General features: G+C 40.0%; 1 protein-coding gene and 1 long non-coding RNA gene across 2 annotated transcripts in view; one reads left to right on the top strand and one right to left on the bottom strand.

Moving 5' to 3' along the window:
• Positions 1-311: 311 nt before the first annotated feature.
• On the bottom strand, positions 312-20,562 carry LOC121252543. Its single transcript, XR_005938236.1, has 3 exons — positions 20,552-20,562; positions 6,289-6,299; positions 312-434 (listed from the first exon to the last, which is right to left on the bottom strand). It is a non-coding gene; the product is annotated as an uncharacterized LOC121252543 (long non-coding RNA).
• LOC121252524 (chromosome transmission fidelity protein 18 homolog) overlaps positions 18,001-23,009 on the top strand; it is a 44,814-nt gene continuing 39,805 nt past the window's right edge. The window contains 1 exon segment of the mRNA XM_041152224.1: positions 18,001-18,643. Coding sequence (XP_041008158.1) covers positions 18,118-18,643 — 526 coding nt within the window. The 5' untranslated portion in view covers positions 18,001-18,117.

The raw sequence follows: 23,009 nt of genomic DNA, 5'->3' as shown, positions 1-23,009 counted from the left end.
CACTATCTATCCGTGTTCTTTATCTACTTCTCAAGTGGATTCATAACAATTGGTATCTAGAACCACCTATTCTTCATGGGTGTGGTACAATTAAATAAACAAAAATTGTTGTTGTTGGAAAAGATTTTGGAGAAATTAGACCATATGAGTGAAATACTTGATGGCATGCAAAAATATTCCAAAATGTAAGAATCTTTGGTGCAATGGCAAGATAAGGGGGACGAAGATAAGGTAGTAGAGGTGGAAGAAATACAAAAATCGATAAGGCGATAAGAAAATGAAATGAACGATGAAAACAAAATCGTGAAGGAATAAGAGATTCATCTGCAAGACCAGGTTAAGGTGAAACAAAATGAAGAAGAACCAGTCAAGCATGATTCCAACGAACTACCTCTTTCATCAGTTCTCAGAAATTCTGTCAGAAAGTACTCCATCTTATCATATCAACTTTCAGATCCTATTCTCCATATTTCATTTTTCTCCACCATTAACACTTTGTCGTATATGGACGTCACCAAGATATAGCTCTTAATCACCAAGATGCATTCCATCAACAATGTCGACGAGCCAGAGGTGGGTTGATCATAAATGCAAGGATATTTATGTACGCCTCACATGGCATTCTCCATGGAAAATATATACGGGTGACAACTCGAAAGGTAAGGCTACCAATTCATCATCAGCAAAGCTGGACCATGTACCCATATGGCTTGGAATCAAATCATTGTTTGGATTCTTAGACCCTCCAGCTTTTGAAGAAAGGATACTAGAACACTATCCCATTTTTCTGGACCTTGTACTCAATCATACCAGTGGTAAGCACATTTTTCCTATCTTTACCTTCACTTCCTATTGAGATTTGAGCACAAATTGTACCATTGAAGGCATTTTTGAGATATTTGAAGCCCTTCATGTTTTTATGGTAATCTTTGGTGGAGAGCCATGGAAAAATCTCATGGTTTCACAAGTTTTAGTAGATACGGAAGTTACTCCTCAGTTGCTCTGTAAATTGTTACATAGGGCTGTTTTTGAGTGGGATGGGATTAGTGGGATTGTTGTGCAAAGAAATTCTTTGAGAAATACATTTGGGCCCTCATTGAGCACAATATGTCTATTTGAGTTGCTTATGGGTATAAATAATGTCACCTTATTGGCCCTTTGATAGAGGAAGAGGACAAAAGAAATTGTGGAGAATCATTGGGTGAACAAAGCCTTGGATAAGTTATTTCACTTTGTTTATTTTGATTTTGATCTTAAAAGGGATGGTGGAATATATATTAAATTTGTTGGTTGGTGGAGACTTGTTTAAAGTTTTGTTGGGGCCGATGTGAGTATGGTGGGAGCCTTTATTCAACTTAAATGTGCACTTATCATTAGTGGAGAGTTTTCTGTTGAATTCGTGAAGATGAAGAAAGAGGTTTATGGTTCTTTGTACAGTGAACCTGTGAAAGTCATTCTAAAGAAGGATCACGATGCCTTTGGTTCTCCAATTGTGTCTGAAATTGATAGAACAATGAAGAAACATATAGATAATTTGCTACATGTATTGGAAGGTGTTGGTGCACAAATAACACAACTGGGAAGCGGGACCTGCAACCTAGAGAGTTTCATTGATAATTTGAATGTGTCTATTGGAAACAATCATGGAAGCACGGATGGAAGGCTGAGGTAGTTGGAGAATATTCTTAGAAAGGTGCAATCGGGGTACAGGTGCTCAAGGATAAGCAATTAGTACTTGGTGGCGAGCTGGGGCTTGCAAAGCTACAAATATCTGAGGCAGCGCAACAACCAAAAACCCAATACACTGTGCAAGTAGATTCTGTGCAGCAGGCTGCATCTATTCCTCAACAATACCAGCAACATCTTCCTTCTACTAATAATCAATAGACTGAGTTATTTTAGTGCTTCTGTTACAGTCATCTATACCCCGTTGAGTTTTTTATGGCTAGTGTGTAACACCCTCTTCCTGTAGACTAAGTGTGTCACGTGTTTTTTTATAAAAGTTTACCCGGCAAGAGATATCATATTTAATAACATGAAATTAACATTTATTTTATAAAAGATTTGTCTAATAAAAAGTCTTCCAAAAACTTAAATGAATAAATTGAATAAATTTATGTCATAAAAGCAATTTTATTCTAGAAAGTCTGAAACTAAATCAACTGCTCCTTCTAATCCTGGCCTACTTGCTCATGTTCATCATCCTCACCTGGGTGATTAAAAGACGTAAAACAAACTAAAATGAGTCGAAAACTCAGCAAGAAATCCATCACAATGTAAACATAATAAAAATAATATTTTCATAAAAGTTTTCATATTGAGAGCTTAAAATCATGAATGTTCATACTGATATTTATGTTATGCATGACTGATTTATTTGAATTAATTGACTGATCTGACTTAACTGATTGATCTAATTGGCCAACACACTTAACTCTGTATGTGAGGTTGTGCGCTGGCCCCACAATCGGCGGCCGCGAGGGGAGCCACTGATAGTATTTTGGCATACTATGGTGGACCATGCTTGAGTCTGTGACTTGCACATTCACCCTGAAACTACATTGGTACCATGCATCTGAATGACTATCTGATTAACTGATCTGATATGATCTTATACCCGAATTTAAGATAGTTTACTTGTTTTATACACATGAGATGCATGACATAATACATACATAATTATAATTTTTCAATTTGAACATAATATGGAATGACATGATCGTATGCTATACTGGATGTCATGTTTGCATATGACATGAGTGGTGCATAAATAATGACTGTCAATGAACTGGCTTGAATAATCTTATATATAAGATGAACTGTGATGATCCTGATTTGTGATCAAATTACTTACCTCGCAACGCTATTTCTTGAATCTCACTTCGTAACTTGTCACCTATATGAAGTATTAAACGTCACTAAATTTGTCTAGGAAAACATGTCCTAATATTCCACTTAATTTAAATTCATATTGTAGACCTATAATGAATAAATATTCTGTTTAATATAAAATCAATAAATGTTTATATCTTAAATTATTTAAATACTAATAACATATGTTAATTTAGTAGGAAATCGTATTGTATTTAAATATATCAAATAAAAGTGGAAACTCATTTCATAAAAATAGATTTACTCCATTTAAGGCATCCAAAGTAAATTTAAACTCTTTATTATAAAATTTAATGAACTTTCACTATAAAATTTAATAATTAATAACATAGATGATTTTATGTAAATCATAAGATTTTTGGATTAAAATAATTATTCAAATAACACCAGCCCACTTAAATATTAACCCAGTCCTAAAAGAAATCAACTCAACCTCACTTAAAAAAAATCTCTGAAGTAGATAGACCAACACTTTGTAAAAAAGAAAAAGTCCAAAATACCATGGCAGGGATAAGTTTTAAGCCCAACGTTGGTAGCCATGTGTTAAAGGATATGCATGTAATTAAAATTAAAGATTACCCATATGAAATACTAAGGTTGCAGAGTAACAACTCGCAATGAGAGAAAAAGAAGTTTTAAATGGCAATCTTGTAATTATAGGAACATAGGTTTGTACTTTTTTGCAGATCTAAAAGCATCTTGTAATTATAGCAACTTACTTTTTTGAAAACTGAAGACAAATAAAGCAACTTTAAGCATTCTAGAACCAGTGCGACAATGCTTAACGAGCAGAAGAGACACCGTCTGAATGAAGGCACAATGCAATGAAGTTGAGTATCGATCATGGGTGGCACGACTGAAGAGCACTCAGAGAGAGAGAGAGAGAGAGAGAGAGACCATTGGATGCTATCAAATGAGAAACAATGAGTAGAGGGATGGAGTTTTGAAACAAAGAACTTGGGGGGAGGAAGAGACGCAGCTAGTGGAGCACTGAGGGAGGCCTCTCAAAGGTAAAAATGATGAATGTTGGTTCTGAGTAAGATGGAGAGCAAACCAAACTTGCGTGAGTAGTTGTGTGGTACTTAATGCTTTTCTGTGGTTGAAAAATATAGACGGGGAATGAATAAATAGAGAAACAGTTTTGAACGTGTCCCATGCACTTTAGGAAGTTTGCTAGAGGAAGACTCGGTCTGCACCGAAAATAGAGGGATAATGAAGGGGGTGATGTTAAGTGTAGAGAGGTTTAATTGAAATTGGTTTTGATGTAGATAAAACTGACTAGGAAAATATGGTAAATCACTAGAGACTCAGTCCACATCCGATAAAACTTAATACAGACTTTGGGTTTTAAAAAAATATAATAATAATCAATAAATAAAACCTTAATATTGATAAAAACAATAATCATAATAACAATAAAAAAATAATAACTAAATGATTTATTTATAAACCCCAAATATAAGTTTAGTATGTTACATAGTGGGATGTGTTTTGGGCATTGGGTTGTTTGTCCTCAAGTGGATTCCATGGATGAATTTTGGGTTTTGCTACTGTTCATAAGGCTGGTCTTGGGGTTGCTAGACAGTTTTTTTTTTTTTTGGGCAGCTAAAACACCTTGTATGATCTAGGGAAAAAAAAATCTATAGGGAATCATGAGCTGAAGTGGTCTTTGGAATGGAGGCCTCTAGTTGTTGCTGTCTTTGTTCAATTTGAAAACTATGTTGGATGGCTATCAAGTGCCTACCCATGTCGCAAAGACGTTGAAGGATCTCCTTCTATCTTGAAGAGGAAAATTCAGCTGTGGGCCTAGTTCATTGTAATGAATTGGCACAACAGAAATAACCTGGTGGAGAATAGATTGGGAGATTTTGAGTATGAAGTTCAAGTTCCATATCTGTTGTACCAGAATACATCCCAAGAAGTTAACGGTATTTGGTTTTACAATCCACGAGAGTGTGACGATGTTGCAAATCTATTTAGTATGATACTCAAGACATTTTCAAAAATCCCTTCAAGGTCAAAAGTAGCTTCAAGCAAAATCAAGTTTGAGGAACTTGAAGCAGTTAGAACCAAGTTGTTGAGGGAAGGTCCTCTTGAGCCATCATAATCTACTCCTGATAGAGTTAGCTGCAAATTTTATGACCTTGTGGGCAAGGTCCTTCTTAAAGGGAGGAGATTGTTATGGCCTCTCTGTGGAGGTATGGATGAGAGGGCAGATGATGGATAAAATGAACAACAGTAGATCATGGAGTGCACCATTTCACTTGGGCAGCTAGCTGGAAACACACTGTTCCTTCTAGTTAATAGATGTTCTAGAATATTGTATTCACTAGTTGTGATTACATTTCCTTTTTGTTACTTTTCAGATATAAGGAGGAGTGTAATACGTTGGGGGATGATCTAGTATCGGGAAATCTCTTAGACTTGTTGTTACTTTCATTTGGAGGAATTGGGAGTCTCGAACATCCCAACCTGTAGCTATCATTTTCTAAATTCCATTTCCTTTATTTCATCTCTTGTAATCTTCACTATCAATATGTGTTCTTCATCTACTTCTCAAGTGGGTTCATAACATCCTCAAAAGCTTATTGACAAACTTCCTCCATTTCAACTCCCTCCTTTGAGCCCCATACGTCTTCCTCATCCATTGCCACCATTGGTTGGCCTCCCCTTCGAGGAAGTAGGTGGCATATGACACTTTTGCATGACCCTCCATGTGGTTGTGTTTAAAGTATTGCTCGGATCTACTAACCCATGTGCTCTGGTCATCACCATTGAACTTTGAAAAGTCTATCTTTGGCTTGAGAACTTCCCCCTTATATGCTCCTCTCCTCTCATCACGGTTCTCTCATTCTCCTTCACTTTCCTTGGTTGATTCCTCATAAGACCTTGAGGAATCTTGAGAAGATGAATCCGAGTTTTCCACCCTCTCTCGGCGTTGGCTTCTTTTAGATCCAACAGAACCCTACGGACTATAGGCTCTTCTCCTATGGCGCCTCCTTTCTCCATTCCTCCTTTGATCCGCCAGTTGGTGGAGCACCTCCTCTAACCTTTCAAGCCGTTCATTGGTGGCGGTGTGTTGTGCCTCCAAAGTAGCTTCAATGTTCTCAATCCGCTTCCTATGAGCTGGTTGTCGATTGGTCATGGCTTCCTCTTCTTCGGTTGGGCGCTCTCAACGAAAGCACCAATGATGGAAGCTTCACTCTCACTCAAGTGTTTGTGGCGTGTTGGGTGATTGAATTTAGGGTTACCTCAAGGCAACACCAAGATCCGATTGGTATGATGGTGAAAATTAAAACTAACTTGGGCTAGCACTCAATTCTCGAAAATTAGGATGACAAAGCATAAGCTTCACTTTTATTGAAAATAGCATAATGCCTCAATTACAATGCAAACCTAGGGTTCGGCTAGCCTACCCCCACTTATTCCCTCTAACAATTTCTTTTGAAATTTAAAATCACAATCCCAAAACAAGTTAAACTTCTAAAATTAAGGAAACAATCCCAACAACTCCTAAAATAAAGGAAACAAACTCAAACAAATTAACAGATAGATAATCTCCCTAATTTGAATGAGATATTCGGTCAATCATCTAGCAACCGCCCAATCTCCTAAAACCAAGAGGTTTGCCTCCTCCCCTAAATTCAAGGAATTTGCCAATCAACCCCTAAAATCAAGAAATTTGGCTAACAACTTGATCCTCCTCTAGTTGACCTTGTTTTGGGCCCTCAAGGACCCATCACCCGAGCCATGCATGCACCCCAATGCCACCCTCCTAGCCTCGGCATGCCTAGCCCTCCTAATGGCATTATGAATGGCCCTTCTTAGATCTCCATCACAAGTCCAAGATGCCTAGCGAGGTTAGTGACAGCCCAGGTCTGCACGCAGCAGTCCAACTTGGGCAGCCAGTGAGATGAATGGCAGCCCAAGCCAGCGCATAACCCAGCAGTAGCAGCATGCCTAGTAGCAACCATGCCACTAGGCAGCCCCAACGCACAGGCCCTTGCCTAGGCCATGCCAACCATGCACTGTGGGCAACATTAGCAGGTCGCCCAACGCCCAGGCCCATGCTAGGGCCATGCCAGCCATGCCCATGTCCCATGCCATGGGCCAGCCTAAGCCACCAAGGGCCAACATATGTCATAGGCCATCATGGGGTCCATCCAAGACTTACTTTACAATGGGGCCTTTTAGGATTTTTCACTTATATGATTGCTTGAAATAAGACTTGTAGACATTTCATTTACAACTTTTTGGCAAATTCCTTTGTAGAAGGTTTGTTTGTTCTTGAGATCATTTTTGCTTTGCACTTGTGCTACTTGAGTGCAATTCGTGGATCCTAAGGAGATGATCATCACTTGCAAATTGTGAATAGGTGTTGAATTCATTTATCAATCTTATGAGTATTTTCCATTTAAGAAACTCTAGACTTAGTCGACCTAGGTAAACGTCACTTAAGCGGTTGCTGACGTGATAAAATAAAAACAAATCGTTTCATTTTACAAGCTTCCTCAAAATTTTTTATTGTTTTTATTCCCTCCCTCTCTGCATTTCCTCTCTTCCTCAGTCCCCCCTCTCTGCGTTTCTTCTCTACCTCAAGAACTTCCTGTCTCGACCCTTTGTTCCTGTTGTTGTTTTTTCCTGTGTATGTGTCGGTCATTTCCATGATTCAAAAGTTGCTGCTTTCTATGTACAAGCCATCGAGTCATTTGTTGAATCTTTGAGCAAGGAGTAGAACAAGAAGAAGAAGAAGAAAAAGAAGATTTAAAGGTGTGTAGTTTGGTGGGTGAGGAATTTGGCAAAGTGGTTGGAGGAGTTTTCGCTACAGAGATTTTTTTTGTGTAGTTAGTTGCGGAATTCTTTTTTATTCTAAAGATTTTTTTTTTTAATTTTGTTTTCCTTTCGATCGAAGATAGTGTAAGAGAACGGTAATTGTGGGTGTGTGTATGCGAGTGCTGGGGCAGATCTTGCTCATTTGAAGCTACAAAACAAAGACTGTGGACGATTATTTGCTTCGAGACTCGGTGAATTGGAAGTAGAGTGTTAGAAAAAAAAATCACTCTGTTTATTTGTCTCTGAGTGCAAAACGTTAATTTCCAGTCAGATGAGAGAGCAACAGTGCAGGGGTTGATTTTGTCATTAACATTTGCATACATAATAGGTAACCGCTTAATCTGTCCTGGAAAGGAACTTCTGCAATAAAAATGGGGGATTCAGAGGAAGGTTGGGCGCACTCACCATTGCTGAAAAATTTGGGCACCGATGACTACTTGTCAGTTTGGAAAAGCTATGGGGCATATGGAATTGTGGGTGCTATTGTTATTGGTATACTCGTACCTATGTTTTTGTCCACAATGTTCATGGGAAAGAAAAGGGTAAAATAAATAGGGTTCTCGGTACAAGTTGGTGGTGAGGGAGGTTATGCAGTTTAAAATACCCGAGTAATTGAATTGGTTGAAGTTCATTGGAAAGGAGCCATAACCATGGTAGCTCTATTTGAGCAATCTTGTAAAAAGAATGCACATAATCGCTTTCTTGGATCAAGAAAGCTAATTGGCAAAGAAGTTGTTACAACTAGTGATGATAGAAAGTTGGCAAAGGTACATTTAGGGGATTATGAGTGGCAAACTTATGGAGAGATATTTGATCGTACTCGCAACTTTGTATCCAGGCTTGTCAGATTGGGTCATAATTTGGACAGCCATGTTGCAACTTTTTCTTAAACCCGAGCTAAACGGTTCAATTACCCTTCAGGTAGCCTTGTCCTCATACTCAATTTTGTTGATATCATTTTTTTTTTTGTTTCTTTTTATTTTTATCTTGTTCTTTCCCTTTGATTTAGATTTATAAATGCAGGTGATGCTAAAAGAGTTTCCCTTATTTCATTCCAGGGTTGCTTTCGGCAAAGTATCACTGTTGTTACTGTTTATGCCTCTCTAGGCGAGGATGCCCTAATCCACTAGCTTAATGAGGTGAGGAAGATGAGAAGCACAAATCGCCGAAGAAAATTAGAGGAAGAAGATGAGAAGCGAAGAAGTGAAACGGGAATGGAATCTGAAATGCACTGCACTCTTTTTTTTTTAAATTAACAGCAGATGCCACGTCAGCAGTCTACATCAGTTGACTGCACGACGACTGTACATAGCAAAATTGTTTCCATTCACTATCTAAATTATCCATTGTTTGTTCATATATTTTCTAGTTTGTTCTTATATTTCCTTGCACTGTCTTACCAAACAAACACATATTAAGCCTTCATCATTCCAATTCCATATTTCCCATAATTTCGACATTCCTAAAAGATAGCCTCCCTTTATCCAAATTAACCCTAGATGAAACTCCTAGAGTCTCACAAGGATTTCTTAAATTTTAGGAATCCTAACCTTACATTCCTTATCCAAATCCCTCAATTTTCATAACAATCCTAGAATCACTCAAACACCTAAGAGACCTACCTTTTCTTGTCTTAGCCAAATCTCCATCATCCCTAAATTGTAGGAAACAATTTAGGATCTCATCTTACACCATCCTACACGTCCAACCCTAGCCTCACTACATTCCAAAACCCTAATTCATCCTAAGTGGCACCAACATCAAAGGAAGAGCATCAAATTATACACCATTGCACTACATGAACAAGTTCATAACTTAGATCACCCTTTTACGATATCATCAATACAAACATCAATTCCATCACTAAACACCATAACTCTATTAACCTAGGGACCATTCATTGCCATAATTCATTCAAGACCAAGCAAGTAGACAAGAGGCATTCGGTCATCACAAGGCAAAACGAGCTAACGGATCACAGTGTTTAGGACTTGACTGAGGTCCCAAACATTAATTAATGCTTTCATTGAGATGCTAATCTTGCTTGGTGATCTAGAGGAGTTCTCACTTCTCTTCGAGTTAAACAACACGATAACTTGATCTTGTGATTGGATTGGGGAATCCCTCTTGGATTCCATTTTATTTTGTGATTGTGTTGTGAAACACGAAGTTTAGGGATTAAGAAAGAGTCGGAGTAGTTAGGTTGTATGGATCGACCACCCAAAATGGTGGAAGATCCGAGGTTGGACATTAAGCTTGTTGCAAGAAGGGTTGACCACCCAAGAAGGTGGGAGACCCAAGGTTGAACTTTTAAAGCCGTGAGCAAGTGTCCAAGTGATCCAAGTTGTTGTCCAAGTTGTTTTGAGCATAATTTTCAGTTTGCAAGCCTAGTTTGCAAATTGTTTTGAGCCAAGAATTTGAAGCAAAATGCACGGGGGCACTTTAGAATCCGAGGAGCAACAAGGTTCCAACGGGGAATGTATTGAGACATTAGAAGGTCATACGACAAAGCTTATCAACGTTCTTGATGAGGTCACCACCACTATAGCCAAATTAAGGATGGCCTTGAATGTCACATGCCGTGACAGTGAAGAGAATAGAAGAGTCATGAAAGCCATGCGAAGAGAGACGAATGCAAGCATTGAGAGGCTTGAAAGAATAATTGTTGAAGGGAATGGTCATGGGTCACTTTCTAATCTGAATGGACAAAGGCATGATGCTTTTGTTGATGGGGTCGAGACTAGTGTAACGGGTCCATGTAAGAGCCACCAAGAACTGAATTTCGAAGAGGTGGTAAGGTTGAAAATGATCGTGTTGTTGTAGAAAAGTGGATCTGTAATGAAGACAACCGTACCAAGAGCCCTAGTATGAAAAGAGATCCTCAAGATGTATGAGGCCGAATATGATCATGAGGATGAGAGGCCTTATGGCCAAGGTGACTACTTTGAAAGAAAACAACATCATCATGAGAGGGGTGGAAACTACCGTGGGAGAAGGTATGAGGATGACTACCATGAGGAGAGGAGAGGAAACGTGGCTTATGACTAGGGACCTAAGAGGCCTAAGGTGGATTTTTCCAAGTATAGTAGGGGAGATCCATATGAGTGGTTAGACAAAGTTGACCACTACTTTCTTGGTTATGAGATTCCTAAACAAGAGAGGGTGTCGATGACATGCTTCTACTTGGAAGGGAAAGCTAGTAAATGGTGGATGTGGATCTGAGACCAATATGAGAAAAAGAGAGGACGATTGTGGTGGACGGCCTTTGAAAATGAGTTCCTCATGCAATTTGGCCCATCACCTATTATTAATCACTATGGCCAACTTGCTAAGTTGTGGTAAGAAGGAAATGTGCATAATTACATTGAGGATTTTCGACAACTCCAAACTATGGTGAGGGGTGGTCCGAGGAGGCCTTTGTGGGCACTTTTATTGATGGCTTGAAGTCTTGGCTAGCCAAGAAAATCAAGTTGAAGCAACCCACACGGCTCCAAGAAGTAATGAGGATGACGAAAATCCTAAAAGAAATCACTCATATTGAGAGATATCAATCTAAGGATATGTGAAGCAAGTTTACTAAACCCTTGTAAACCAAAGTTCTTTGCGAAGGCAATGAGGACATAGGGGTGCTTCTAAGTCTAGGCCACTTGAAGTGAGGAAGCTCTCCAGAGAATAAGTCCAAGAAAGAAAAAAAAAAGGCCTATGTTTTTAAGTGTGGGGAGAAGGAGTAGGGAACACAAGTGTAGATCCAGACAAGCATATGTGTTGATTAATAGTGAAAATAGTGAAAATGATGATGGTTGTCATGTTGAATCATCTAGCCAAGAGTCTGATCAAAAGGAGGCCAAATCTAGTGAAAAACTAGAAGAGGCCGAGTTGTCCCTTAATGCCGTGTCGGGGATCCAAAAGCCCACTTCCATGAGGGTGATGGCATGGATTGAGAAATTTGAGGTCACATTGTTGGTGGATAGTGGCTCTACACATAACTTTATCTACTCCAGCATTGTCACCGAAGTTGGGTTGAAACCTATTGCTATAGAGTCATTTGAGGTCAAGGTTGCGAATGGGGATAAATCGAGGTATGAGGGGCTACTAAAAGAAGTAAAGATGAATGTCCAAGGGGTGAGAATAGTGGCCGATCTTCATGGTCTATCATTAGTTGGACTTGATGTGGTATTGGGCAATGCATGGCTCAAAGGCCTTGGAAGGGTGGTGAACGATTATCACAATATGACCATGTAACTCAAGCTCGAGTCTAAGAAGAGAGTGTGGATAGCTTTGGCATAAAAAGAAGTCATCTTGCGAGGCCATAATGTTTGAGAAGTTGTGCAAAGGTAAGGCACATTGCTTTGCCATTGTTGTGGCCAAGGAAGACTTAATGTGTGAGATGAGAAAGAAGGAAGATGAGGGAAACCAAGATGAATTGTTATTGCTGCCCAAGGAGGTTAGAGAGGTCTTGGAGGACCATAAAAGGGTTCTATAGGTGTCCACTACCTTACCACCTTCTAGACCCTTTGACCATCACATTGTTCTAGTGGATGAGAAGAAACTAGTAAATGTGATTCCTTACCGGTATGCTCACTTTCAAGAGGCCAGTGGATGAAATGTTGAGGAGTGAGTTGATAAGGCCAAGCACTAGCCCGTTTTCTTCTTCGGTGTTGCTAGTGAGGAAAAATGATGGATCTTGGCGGTTTTGCATAGATTATAGGGATTTGAATGAAGCCATGATAAGGATAGGGTATCCTATAGCCATGGTGGATGAGATGTTAGATGAGTTGCATGGGGCAAGAGTCTTCTACAAGCTTGATCTAAGGTCTGGTTATCATCAAATCCGAATGAGGGAAGAAAATGTTCACAAGACCACATTTAGGACTCATTCCGGGCACTTTGAGTACCTAGTGATTCTGTTTGGGTTGTGAAATGCCCCCTCCACTTTTCAAGCGCCATGAACACAATTTTCAAGCCACTTTTGAAGATGTTTGTATTGGTTTTATTTGATAACATCTTGGTTTGTCCAAGTCCATTGAAGAACACAAGGAGCATTTGAAGGTTGTGATGAAGATTTTGGAGGAGCACTATCTTTTCATAAAGGCTTCCAAATGTGCCTTTATGGAAAAGAAACTTGAGTATCTTAGTCACTTCATCTTGAGAGAGGGAGTAAAGGTGGATCAATGGAAAATTGAGACATGGTGGATTGGCCATTGCCCAATGATGTTTTGGCCTTGAGAGGTTTTTTGGATTTGACCGGTTACTATAGATAGTTTTTGAAAAATTATGGGCTTTTTGCCAAGCCACTCACTTCTTTGTTAAATAATGACAATTTTGAGTGGACACAAGAGGCGAGGGAAACCTTTGAAAATTTCAAAAGGGCCATGACCGTTACTCCCTTGCTAGCATTGCCCAACTTTGAGAAGCCGTTTGAAGTTTATACGGATGCAGATGGAGAGGGGATATGTATTATTTTAATGCAAGAGAAGAAACCCTTAGCCTTTATTTCCAAGGCACTTGGGCCAATGGAGAAAGCATGGAGCACCTACTCAAGAGAAATGTTGGCGGTGGTGTATGAGGTGAAGATGTGGCAACCTTATCTTTTAGGCTGCAAATTTACTATTGTGACCGACTAACAAGCTTTGAGACATCTCCTACAACAAAAGATAGTTACAATTTCTTGTCAAGCTACTTATGTTTGAGTATGACATTGTTTACCAACGGGTAAAGAGAACAAAGTAGCCAATGCCTTGAGTAGAAGAGAGGGGAGTTCACTTTTATGGTTTGTGCATGAGGAGGATGAGTCCTCTATGGTGGTCTTGAGTGGGGCCGGATGGAGAATATGAGACAAGATCCAGGAAGCCACAAAAATTGATGCGAGAGCCCTTAAAATTGTGGAACTCTTGGAAGCACAAAGAGAAAGAGTAATTGGCTTCAAGATGAGGGATGATTTTATTTATTACAAGGACTATGTGTATGTGCCTAATGTCCCAAATTTGATGAAGGAAATTCTTGACCACTTCCACAATAGTAAGGAAGGAGGTCACTTGGGGTGGTTGAGAACCTACATAAGAATGAAACACTTCTTTTTTTTGGGAAGGGCTTAAGAAAGCGGTGAAGAAACTAGTAGCAGAATGTGATGTATGTCAAAAGGCCAAGTATGACACAAGACCTCCATCCGGGCTCTTACAACCATTTTCAATTCCAAACTTGATATGGGATGACTTGAAAATGGACTTTGTGGAGGGTTTACCTATTAGTAGTGGCTATGACGTGATTTTGGTGGTGGTGAACCGACTTAGCAAGTATGCTCATTTCATTACTCTTAAACATCCTCACATAGCCAAGAGTGTGGCCAAGGCATTCATTGATAGTGTTGTGAAGTTTCATGGGTTTTCTAAGAGTATTATGATCAATCGGGATAGGGTATTTATGAGCACTTTTTGGAAGGAACTCTTTAACTTACTAGAGAGCAAATTGAAGGCAAGTTCCTCTTACCATCCTTAAATCGATGGGCAAACCGAGGTGGTGAATAAGACACTTGAGCAATATCTAAGGTGTTTTTGTTGGGGTGATTATCTCACTTGGGTTGAGTATTAGTACAATACATCGTTTCACTCTTCCATCCAAAGGAGTTCTATTGAGGTTGTGTATAGAAGACCACCACCAATTTTGGTGAATTATGAGAGAGGGACGTCCAAGAATGATGAAGTAGAGAGGGAGTTGATCACTAGAGATGAGATCTTAGTGAAAATGAAGATGGAGCTCAAGAGAAAATGAAAAAATACTATGACCAAGGGAGGTGTGTAATTGCCTTCAAAGTGGGGGATTATGCGTACTTGAAGCTACAACCGTATGGGCAAAAGACCTTGAGAAAGAAGTTTTAGTTTGAAATTGTCCAAAAGGTATTATGGGCCTTTCAAGGTGTTAGAGAAATTGGGAGAAGTGGCTTATAGGTTGGAACTTGCTCCAACATCAAAACTCTACCCGATTTTTCATGTATCAGTGTTAAAGAAGAGGATTGGGGACCTTAGGCTCATTGTAGAAGAGTTGCCTAGCTTTGATGAAGAAGGAAGAATACTTTTGCAACCAAGAGAAGTACTTGAGTATAGGGTGGTAAAAAGGAAGAGGAGTAGGAGAAATGTGTGGAAAATGTTGGTACAATGGCAAGGAGTGCCAAGAGAAGAGGCTTCTTAGGAGGATTATGATGAGATAGGGTCAAGATTTCCATATTTGATCATTGAGGGCAATGATGTACTTGAAGGGAGGGGAAATGTCAAAACTCCAAGAAAAGTGGCCCATGGCCAAGCTGCCCATGCCTTGACACTGACGCATGACATGCCCAGGATAGCCCCACAGGTATGCCATGGCCTCTACCATGACATGCCCAGGACAACCCCACAGGCATGCCATGGCACGCCTAAGACGCACAGAAGAGGATGTCTGTAGAGCTACCGTTGTCGATAAGGATCTTCCTAGTAGTAAAGTTGGCGACCATTATAGTCATGACTAGGGCATCATCATGTGGGTAGAGAACCCCCTTCTCGTTGTTTTCTCCAAAGGAGATGACGGGGGCCAGTTTTATTCTCCTATACTTGGTGGGCGGTATTATGCCAAATACACTTCTCGGTATCTTGCTTGCTTGGCGTGTGCTTTCCGACTACATGAGGTTGCACCCCCACTGGCAAATCCTCCTACGATGGTCCTAATTTCCCCCATCCTGTGGTGTGTGAAGGCGATTGTGCGGGGGTCCCCGGGCACCTTCCTTTTGCCTCGGGCTCCCTTCCCTCCTTAGCTTGTTGGCCCTTTTAGCACTTCTTTCCTGCGATCTCCTCCTCCAATCCCTCTCTGGTCTCCAGGCGGGAGGATACCACGACCTTGGTCGCCCAGCCTACTTTATTTCCTCTTTCAAGGAAATGCTATCCTTTGTGTTATGAGTGTTAGACTGATGGTAGGTGTAATAATGGTGACTAGTGCTCCTGTAGTCGTCTTCTTAGGCAGCTTGCTAGTCATCTTTCTAGATGGTGAGTGCTATCCGATCAAATTGAAACCCCAAGCCTCTTGTAGAGAGGCTTCCTCCCTCCTGTTGTCACGTGGTCTTTTCTCTGGCTTCTCGTGAGCTTTGCTCTTGGTTGGTGCCTTCCCTTTCCTGTCTTTCTATTCTAGTACTTTTTTTCTTGTTTTGGTCAGGGCTCGGAGTGTATATTCAGCTTTGATGAAGTTGTCAGCTTGATCCTTGAACTCCCGTAGCGTAGCGAGAGTTCTCCTTGCCAATTCTATCATGAGCTGGGACCATGGCCATACTCTCCTAAAAGCGCTGGCAAAGTTATCTTCTTGTCTTAGTCGTCTATAGTCATGTGCTCTTTGTTGAGCCTAGATATGTATGCTTTCAAATCTTCATCTTCCCCCTACTTGATGGTAAGGAGGTACGCTGCGGGGTGTCTTCTTCTTCTGCTCACCATAAATTGTGTAAGGAACAAACGAGCCAACTCTCCAAACCTGTTTATGGACTCGGGTGCCAAGGACCCAAACCATACTTTTGCTGGTCCCTTTAGGGTCAGTGGGAAAACTCTACAAGCCACTTCTCCTGAGAGACCATGCAAGGTCATATGGGCTCTGAAGGTTTCTAAGTGTTTGAGAGGGGCTTTGGCCCTATTGTACATGTCCATGAGGGGAATTAGGAACTTCGTTGGTAGGGGCACAATCATCACCTCCTCATTGTAGGGTAGGCCCATCTTTTCATATATCCCTTTGAGGTTACGCAGCTCATTTTGCATCTTTTCTTTCTTCCTCCGCATCAGCTCCCCCTCATGCATTTCTGGATCCTACGTGTTCGTTGTCACTTGGTCCTGCATCATTTTCTGGTTCGTTGGTGGCTACTTTGAGTGCCTCATTTTCTCTTCGGAGGGTCTTGACTTCTATAGTTAGCTTCCCTACCAGTTGTTCTATCACGGTGAGCCTTGCTTCCATGTTGAAATTGTTTTTTCTTATCCCCGAGTTGTCTGATAATGGGTTGTCGCAGGCATACGAAGGAAACGTGAAGTCCATAGAGATTCCATAGATGGCGCCACTGTTAACATCATATTTCGTACACCTTTGGGCCGGGTTCTAGCAACTCGAGTCTTGGGCTTTTGATCTGCACACTTAAGAAAACATAAAGAGTGTGGGGCCTTGGTAGAGGCCAGGAGTCAGAGAGAGTTCTTCGTACGTCGGTTTTTATACTAGGTTTTTGGATGGGGACAACTCATACCTGGCTCAGGGAGTTCATGTCACTTCAACTGTTTACTTAGTTATAATCCTTTCATGCGTCATGACTCTTAGAGTTGGGTCATTAATGCGGTGTAGAGTCCGGGAAGGGGCGCCATTAATGCGGCATGGATTCCTGACCCACTTTACCTTGCAGATGTTTCTTGTTAAGCTCCTCCATGCCTACTGTCAGGAGATCGAGGATTCCCTATATCTCCTGCCCACCTATCTGCGCAGGTTCCCGAAAGTTGGGTGTCATCGAGGGGTTGTGAGGGTGGCGAGTCCCATTTGCCCCTACCGTTTGCTTTTCCCACGCGTGAATTGTTTCATGTGTGGGTTTTGCTCAAGGGCCGAGTACTCTGTAAAAGCCCATTGACTCTTTTTAGAGGAAGGTCGTTGGGCTTGACCGGACTCTCTAACTCACTCCCTCAGAGATCCTCATGGGCTTGCTATAGGGGCCAATAGGAGGAAAAATCCCTTACATTCCACATAAAATACAATAAGCAATTCAATTTTTTCAAATATTAAAATAAAAATAATATTAAAAAATAATATTCTAATAATATCTTATTCAACTTTTATCTCATCTCATCATATATTATCTTAATAAGAGATGAAATTGTCTGACTTTTGTGTTTGTTGAAACCAATTTTTGGAGACCAATAAAAAATAAAAGAATAAATAATGTTAAAAGAAAACCACCAAAAATATAAATAAGAGACCAAAATGTTAAAAGATAATAAAAGAAAAGAAAAGAACATAAAGGTGAGAGTAGTGAAGGAGAAACAAGTCACATAATCAAGACATGTATATTTCAAAGATAAAATATAATTTTTGAATTATATTTTAAAGTTAATAATGATATTTTTTACAATTATTTTTAAAAATTCAATTTACAATCAATTAATTTAATAGAGACTTCCAATTTAAAAATATGAAAATTTTTAATTGAGTTAATCTAACATAATTGTTCGAGTTGAATTTTGTTCTTCATTTTAAAAAGTTTTTACAATATTGTTAGCGAATATATAGGAGGGCAATTTGGGCACACTCTGCCGCTCCATCCGCTTTTACTTTCCCGCCCAATACAATCCCTCATCTCCCTCTGTTGCTGTTCGCTTCTCTCACTAGTTTCAGTCAGAGCGCCTCTATCCACCGATGGATATGGACATGGACATTCCCCTTCCAGAAGAGCTTGAATTGCTCGAATCCAACTCCCACTTTTACGACGACTACCTAGACCTCGAAACTCCGGAACCCTATCCAGAAGAAGACGAATACCAGCCTCAACCCCAACCACCACTACCAACACCGTGTTTAGATCCCGCCCTATTCTTCGAGATCCACTCCAACGGCCAAAAGCGCCCGCGTTCGGACGGTGCCGAGGCCTTGATCCCTGAAAATGTAGGCCTGTCGGACGAGAAGCGGTCCAGAATTGACGACGTGGAGCCGGATTCTGACGAGGCGTGGCTCCGGTACTCACCGCCACATAGGGGGGCCAATCCTGACGTCGAGGAACAAGGGCGTGTCGCGGAGGAGAAGATCGTGTCGAGGTACGCATCCCATATCGACGGTGATTGTATTCCGGTGACTGCACCGAGCGGCGATAGGGTTTATGCGAAGATATGCAGGGTGGTGGGCGAGGAGCGGTCTAAGAAATTGGATATGAAAGAGCAGTCGGGTGGTATACTACTTTTACTTTGATATTCATTTTCTAATTAATCCTTTTGATTCTCTAGAAGATGTTGGGAAAAAGTGGAAGGTAGAATTTTAAATGTTAGCAATCTTTCCAATGTATTACCAACTCAGTGTCTTTGCATCTGTTCCAACAAAAGAGAGAGCTGGAAACTTGAGAAATAGGAAGCAGGATTTGTATATGCTAGTTGGTTATTACTCGTACCGGGGAAACGAGTAGGCAGGGGTGGAATTGGCCTATAAATAGACTGGGAATATCCACTGGAGATTTGTTGTCTTCACTTTTAATTGTTAACTTGATGGTGACATAGATGTCACTTACGAAACCCTTCAAAATAAGTTAGTGGAAGACTTGAAAGGAAAAATGTAAAACAAATTGGGGAAATGACATTGTAAAAGTACCAAATGGCTTGTTTTCTTGAAAGTGCATCTACTTTTGTTGGCACCATAGAAAAAGAATGAAAAAAGTTGTAAAAAGAGATCAAGAAATCTTGTTGTTTACTAGGTGTGTACATTGGTCCGGTCCGGTCGGGAGGGGGGGGGGTCCGGTCCGGGGGGGGGGGGGGGGTGATGGATCGAAATTTTCTGTCCATCATTTTCTCTGGTCCGGTCTGGTTCGGCCCAATTATCTATTTATTTATTATTTTTTCAAACAAATTAATAAAAAATTTATTTAAATTACTAAATTAAAATTAAATTAATTATTAATGTGGATAATGTAACTAACTCATGAAAAAAATATATAATTACTATATAAAAATAATATATTAAACTATTAAAAATATTTTAAACATATATATAGGTGTTTGGTCCGGTCTGGTTCGATCCACAATTTATACACCCTGGGACTAGTCTGAATTTTTTTGGTCCATAATTTATGGGACTGAGATTGACCAGTCTGGAGTTCGGTCCGGTCGGTTTTTCCGGTCCGGACTGAACTCCTTGCACCCCTATTGTCTACTACGAGATGTTGAGATTTGATTAATGACAAAAAATTGGTGGAAGTATGGGAAGTTTGTTGAGAAAACAAAAGAAACCTTGAAATCTGAATAAATAATTAATAATAATAATAATAAAACAAAGAATGCATAAGGCACATGAAACTCGACAACAAAACAAAAATATTTCAAATCTATGAGATTGGTGTGCAGAAAGTTGTCTTGTGGCTGAAAAAAAACAGTTGTCTTTTGGGGGGGCGCGGGGGGGGGGGGGGGGGGGGGGGGGGGAGTTATCTTATTTTGAGGGCACCTTCAGAAAACTAAGTACTTGGTAAGGTTTTTAAAAAAAAAACTTTGGGAGGGCTCCACCTATCTTTGTTGTTCTACCCCTGCATGTGGGAGAGTTCAACTAACTTTAAAACAAAAATACATATAAAATCAGGATTCAACTACCATATTGAATTTGAATGGCATGGAAAAGAAAATATAATGCGGATGTAAGTGGCGAGAAAATTTTGACTTAGATTTTATATCATAGCATGCTGAAAACTTAGTTACCTTTGTAGATGTGATTGAACAAAGTAGTAATTTGAAACTATTTAGGATGATAGATATTAATTTTGATTCTTTTGGGGCTTCTAGATTGAGGCATGTGACATGGGACTTCTATGATTCAAGTTTTCAACTTGTATACGTTATACTGTTTTTCAGATTTGCCTTTTGTAGCTCTAGTGGGTGAAGTAGGTTGTAAGAAAAACCCTAAGGCAGGACGGAGAGAGAAAAGGCACCCAAACCCCGTCGTCATCCTACACCCAAACCCTAAGGCACCCTACCATCGCCACAGACAAGATCGACGGGCTTCGACGACTCCGTTAAGGGCAGTTCGACGTCGGTCCTCCCTCTGGCGACTTGGAGTGTCTCAGGGTTCTCTCTTTGTCTTTCTCTGGGGCTAAATTGACGAGATTCTCGGCGATGTTAAGGAGATCTCTCGGAGGTGATTGACCGTCGAACCTATGCCTCCGCCACCGCCATAGACAAGACCAACGAGCTCCAGCGACTCCTTTGAGGGCACTCCGGCGTCGGTCCTCCCTTCGGCTACCTGGATTTTCCACTCCTTTGGTTCGTCGGCGCAGATATGGTGTAGTTCCATAACGTCTTTTCTCGTATAACATCTCAAATCTACATTTTATTCCTGTATAACATCTTTTCTCCTTGAGATGACGAAGCGAGGTCCTGGGAAATGATCTTGTGAATTGTGATTTGGGATTAGAGGATGACAATGCGAGATGCGGATTTGTCTCATGGATGGTGAGAAGTGGTTGACGGTGGAATAAAAAACTTTTATTTTTACGAAAGAGAAGGAAATAGTTTTTGTATCTCTGAACATAGTAAATGGATGGCTAAGTTCATGTGTCTATGTGGGACGGCAATGGGTGGCTAAGTGGATAGATGATTGTTTAGAACTCATCTGTCATGAGGGATTCTTCAAGGAGCTAAGGATGGGTAATAGAGTTCTCATCATTCCACATCATATTAACTCAAGAGGCAGTTTTCTGCAACTCTTAGATTTTTGGGATGGATGGAGGAAATGTTTGTTGGTGATTCTAGAAGGCGCAGATGTTATTGGATGGAAATGTTTTCTGCTTTCCATTTGAAGCGTCACTGGGTCCAAAGCCACTGTTTTGAAGCATACAAATTGAGGGGAGTTTGTTGATGTAAAGATAGTGGGAAGGCCTTCCTCGGTCAAAGGTGCCTCGTATGCCTCGGTGTTGAGGGCATCGGTGGGTAGTCCGATAGAGAATAGTAGGGGTGTAATTGGTCCGGTTCGGTCCGATTTTGGACAAATTTTAAAACCGAACCGGTATACACCGGTTTTGAGATTTGAAGAATCGATACCGCACTGATTACACTCCTAAACCGGTACTTTCAGTTTTACTGGTTCCGGTTCAATTCGGTCCGATTTTTCTGGTATATTATATATATAGTATATATAATATGCTATATATATTATAGTATACAATAATGTAGTGATAATATATTGAGTATATTATAATATATATTATAATTGTATTATAGACAATAGTGATATATTATAATATATAATATAGTGATATATTATAGTATATTGTAATATATAGTGATATTGTTTTTTTTTTTTTTTTTTTTTGATAAGTAAAATATAGTGATATTGTATTAGTATAACTACTAATAGTATAGACTATAGTGATCATATACAATTATTTATATAAGATTTTAAAATTTAATGTTATTTTAATTAGTAATTTAGAATATAATACAAGATTATTTTATATATAATTATATATATTAGATATAAAAATTATTTTATGTAATATAAAAAATTAATATATATTATTTATATGAACTGGTCCGATCTGGTAGTAGAAAAAGGAAAATCGGAATTGGATTGATTTTGACCGGTTTTGAAAAAAATAGAATCGGTAGCAGACCAAATTGATTCAGAACCGGACCTAACTCACAGGTTTGGTCCGGTTTACCGGTTCTTCGTTTTTTTTTTTCACCCCTAGAGAATAGCTTCGCAACGGAAGGAAAATGGAAGGCACTTGTAGGAGACAAAGGCTGTTAGGTGACATTGGGAGAAGTGGAAGGGGGTCTTGTGGGTTGTCAGAGCTCAATTGACGGGAGTTATAGAGTATGCGAGAGATCTTATGATTAAAGTGGATAAGGGGCTGGAGCTGGTCATGGGTTTGGATGGTGGGTCGAAAATGGATGAAGGAGGCTGGGGTAGATCCTACAGGTTTGCAGACCTCAAGTGCGCTGGCAAAGGGCACTTCGACGCCGTCACAAATAGGTTTGTCGGACGACTGCATCACTGTTCACACCTGTATCACTCAAGACATCGACAACTTGCCTTTTGACTGCCCTTAGTCACCAGTTGCAAATGGGGTTGGTACCTTTTTCCTAGGTTCACTTTCAGTTGAAGATGGGGGGGATCCTTTCAGGGTTTTGAGTACTTTGGAAGAAGTAGACGAGCCTCTTTCGAAGATAAAAATGGGGTAACAGAAGGTAGTGCTTCTCCCACCCTGTTCTATGCCTCCTGAGGGAGCAGTAGGGTCTGACAAAGTGGCACATAAAAGATCGACCCACAAGCAATGTCCTCGTCGATGGAACGACGACACCTATGGTAGAGGTGAAGGAACCTTTAGGCCTCGTTTGTTTTCAAAAAACATCTCATTTAATCATTACAATTTTTTCAACTTCCAATACAACATAAAATAAACAATTCAATTTTTTCAAATCCCAAAACAAAAATGATATTAAAAAATATATTCGAACAATACTTTATTCAACTTCTTAACTTTAATCTCAATTCATCTCATCTCATATGCGAAAACAAACGAGCTCTTAATGATGACAACAATAATGGACAACAACATT

Source organism: Juglans microcarpa x Juglans regia, chromosome 1D, assembly GCF_004785595.1.
Source record: "Juglans microcarpa x Juglans regia isolate MS1-56 chromosome 1D, Jm3101_v1.0, whole genome shotgun sequence".
In the NCBI taxonomy this organism is placed as follows: domain Eukaryota; kingdom Viridiplantae; phylum Streptophyta; class Magnoliopsida; order Fagales; family Juglandaceae; genus Juglans; species Juglans microcarpa x Juglans regia.
The sequence above is the reverse complement of the archived record's forward strand: the minus strand, read 5'-3'. Positions and strand labels throughout refer to the sequence as shown.